Source organism: Phaethon lepturus, unplaced genomic scaffold (genome assembly GCF_000687285.1).
Source record: "Phaethon lepturus isolate BGI_N335 unplaced genomic scaffold, ASM68728v1 scaffold15103, whole genome shotgun sequence".
Lineage (NCBI taxonomy): Eukaryota > Metazoa > Chordata > Aves > Phaethontiformes > Phaethontidae > Phaethon > Phaethon lepturus.
This window is the reverse complement of record NW_010527082.1, coordinates 2,808-6,547: the sequence shown is the minus strand read 5'-3', so window position 1 is coordinate 6,547 and position 3,740 is coordinate 2,808. Positions and strand designations below refer to the sequence as shown.

General features: G+C 33.7%; 1 protein-coding gene across 1 annotated transcript in view; it reads left to right on the top strand.

Annotated features, from left to right (window-relative positions):
* LOC104617850 (ankyrin repeat domain-containing protein 12-like) overlaps positions 1–2,869 on the top strand; it is a gene marked incomplete at its 5' end in the record, with an annotated part of 5,824 nt that extends 2,955 nt beyond the window's left edge. The window contains 2 exons of the mRNA XM_010283280.1: positions 1,864–1,959; positions 2,311–2,869. Of these exons, the coding sequence (XP_010281582.1) occupies positions 1,864–1,959; positions 2,311–2,496 (282 nt within the window). The remainder of the gene's footprint in view (positions 1–1,863; positions 1,960–2,310) is intronic.
* Between the last annotated feature and the right edge of the window lie 871 nt (positions 2,870–3,740).

Here is a 3,740-nt window from a genome sequence, read left to right as displayed (position 1 = left end):
CAGCAGGAGATAGCAGTTTTATGGAGACCATATCGTTCTCCCATTTCAAGCTTTATACAGAAAAATTTTTAAATCATCATTTCCTTAGTAAATCTAACTGATGGGGCAAAAAATGAGATTTTTCTCTTCTGTTAACAGTCCAAGTATCATCACTGTTAGTTCTGAAGTTCAGAACGTCCTTTGCTTTTTTTTCCTGACCCAATTTAGAGGCCCTGAGCTGTTTAGAAATTTGAGATACACCTGAGTTATGCATGTAAGTGCATTTTTATAGTTAACATTTTACAATTGATTTTAAAGAAGCTGATTCTGTATTTTAATTCTGTGAAACAAAAGGAATCTTTATCAGGAGAGAAGTTGTTGTGTTTGTTGTCGTGTCCCCCTTTCCTCCCCCAGTATTGCAGGCTTTTTGACCATCTATGTAATAACAATGTTAGTAGTAAAATGCCTCTCCTTCTCCCTCAACAGCTTTGTGTTTCATTCTGTGGTAGTTTTTCCATAGAAAATTACAATACTGCACATAATGTTCAGCAAAGTTTTAAATATCTTTTTTATCATTAAAATCAATGTGTTAAACTACCAACTTGATGCTTTGATTGAAATTTCCTTCATGGGAAGATTGTAGATGCATAAGAAACCCTTCTCTTGTAATGCGTTCTGCCACTTTCCTGTTACCTGCTAGCAACTCTTAATTTTGTTCTACAGTGAAGAAATATTTCTGATGAAATTTTTCTTGTATTTGAGTAAATAGCTGGGAAGGATCTGTGAGCAAAGATCTGGTTTATTTTACAGGAAAATGATCACCTCAGAACTGTTTTTATTGGATTTCTGAGTCTTTGGAGGCTTGCCTTTACAGCTGCACATGTTGGGCAGACCTTGAGAACCGTACTTTGCAGTCATATGGGACAAATCAAAGATGGGGGAGGAAAAAAAACTCACGAAGTTTCCGGTGAGCAGACTCAGCTCAGGTCTGTTAGGTCACAGCTCAGGTCACAGCTCACCTAAATGCCTACAGTTGAAGGTTACAAGATCAATGCTGTTGAGGGCTCTTTCTAGAACCAACCTGTTCAGCTGTCCTTGATATCTGAAATCTCAGCTGTTCGCAAAGACTGACATCTCTAGAATCCTGCCCGTTGCTCCAGTGTACACTTTGGGGTTTTTTTCCCCCCTAAAAAAAGTAACAGTAGCTTGTTCCATTTAGTGATCGTTATTTAAATGTTAAATTGGAATAGTCTGCCTTTAGGACTATCTATAGAGTATCTAGTTTCTCGCAATGGGCAGCTGTGACATTCCACATTCTTACTAGGTTTTTTTTTTTTTCCAAAATTGTTATTTCATTGAGCAGGACATGTCTGCTTACTCTTTTTTTTTAATCTCCTTTTGGGGTTTCTGATGGTAAAAATACTTTTTTAATACTGCTTTTGAATATTTGTGTAGCCAGTTAAGTCAGACTGCTTAAGTTTTCCTTTATTAAAGTTTTTGCTCTCCCCTGAGGGAATATTAATTTAATTTGTTAGTGAATTCTAAAGAGAACAAAGAGATAGCAATTTTGTGGAAAGGTCTGCCTTGTACTGATTAAGACTTTAAGGAATAAATTTTAAGCCTCCTACTCTAAAATTCAAAAATGGAGTACAATAAATAGCTTGAGGGAATCTGAAAATTCCCGTTTTTTTGTGAGTGGCTGGCTCACACTGAAAGTGATGGTCAACATTTATGCTCATATATACCTTGATACTTTGACTCAGGGTTTATTTTTCCTCCTGAAGCATTGTTTGTGAAGGTCCCACAAAGTAGGTTTTATGTTTTAAAGTATGTTTAAGACTGAATCATCAAATAACTTAGAGGTTAAATAAAATTTTTTTGCAGCCCGATGACAGCAAAACGTCGGTGAGGGATCGATTTAATGCAAGACAGTTTATGTCGTGGTTACAGGATGTGGATGATAAGTTTGACAAATTAAAGGTACACTTCTTTGTCTTTCCACTTTAAAAGAAAAAAACAACACTCTAATGTCACTATGAAGATGAGATGAATAAACAGTAGATTTGTATGCAATATCATAGGTTATTGTAGAGGTTTTAAGGGCAACATAAAGGAGGGTCTAGCAGTACAAAAAGCTTTATACATATATATATAGTATATAGCAACCTTTGTTGCTATATAGCGTAATGGAATAATCTGCAAATTTCTGAATACGTAATGGGAAAATTACTTACTACTACCAAAGAGGCTCCTAGATACTTTTTCTATTTTCAAGCCTGTTGCAGTATTTTTTCAAATATTGAAGTAACTTTTTTCTCACTTTTAAAATAGACGTGCCTTTTGATGAGGCAGCAGCATGAAGCAGCAGCTTTAAATGCGGTACAGAGACTGGAGTGGCAGCTTAAACTACAGGAACTTGATCCTGCTACATACAAATCTATCAGCATTTATGAAATTCAGGAGTTTTATGTTCCTCTTGTTGATGTTAATGATGACTTTGAATTGACACCAATATGACAACTAGCATCTCCTGGCTCACCCTCTCCCTTGGACAACTAGAGATTGAGGTGCAGTGATGCACAAAGGTATTTTTCTTTTAAGACAGAGTACTTAATTCTGTGGAATACTACCTTTCTCAATAATTCAGGTGTTCCTTGAGAGAAGTGTGGCACGGGCTCTTGTTCAAACACAGAAGATGGATGCTAATTTTAAAGTCGGTCTGCCAGTAAATGCCATTATCTGTATTTTAAAAATGCCTGTAGCTTTAGAGCTTATTGCTGAAAAAGATGACAAAACATGGTGAGTTAATAGCGCTGGAAGCTGTTAATAACTAAAACGGCCACCAAAAAACAAATGACATTTACCATCTGCTATAAAGCTTTGTATTATGCACTTCAATAGCAGTTGAACCCCCACAGAAAAATGATGAAAAAGCCTGTGGAAGAAAATGTAAGACTTGGAGGAAAATAGTCTATTAATCTTATTATATTTTGTGAAATACTGTACAGTTTTCTTTTTGGAAAAAGATGTAATATTGTCTTCATTTTTAAATAATTTATTTTATACATATTGTGCAAATGTAAATAGTCTTGTAATTAATGTTCAAACTTGTATAAAATAGATATTTTAACTGTAAAACTGTTTTTGTCTAATGTTTTATTGGACCAAAGTTGTAGTTTTTATTAAGTGTAGTGTGTTCCTGGTTGGCAGTTCTTCTTTTTGTATGGCATGTGTTTGATTTAGCTGCTTGTTTCATCACCATAACTGTAAAAGAATTGAAACTGAACTGTATTGCATGCTTCACAGAACTCTTAACTCCTTTACTTCAATAACTGATACTTAAACAATTGTAATATTTACAAAATCATATTTCATATTAGTCTGCTGTTGTAATGCCATACCTATGACTTACTATACTGAAAATATTTTTGTGTAAAACAAAAAAAACTTTTGTTCTTATATGGTGGTCTCGTAATAGAGCCTATTTTTTCCAACAAAATGCCTTTGAATTAAAATTCTTAAATTGTATATGGTCTATTTTAATATTAATCTATGGAAGGATATGTAAATAGTTGTAAATATAATATTTAATAAATTCTATTGGTCATGTTATTAGTTGGAATTTAATATTACAACACTTGATATATCAAATCTTAGCATTCCTGAAATATGTAAGGAGGCTTAATGAAAAACTTTAAAAAAAAAAAAAAAAAAAAATCCCAGGTTGTGAAATTCAATGCTTTTTTATTCTTAGTACTGTT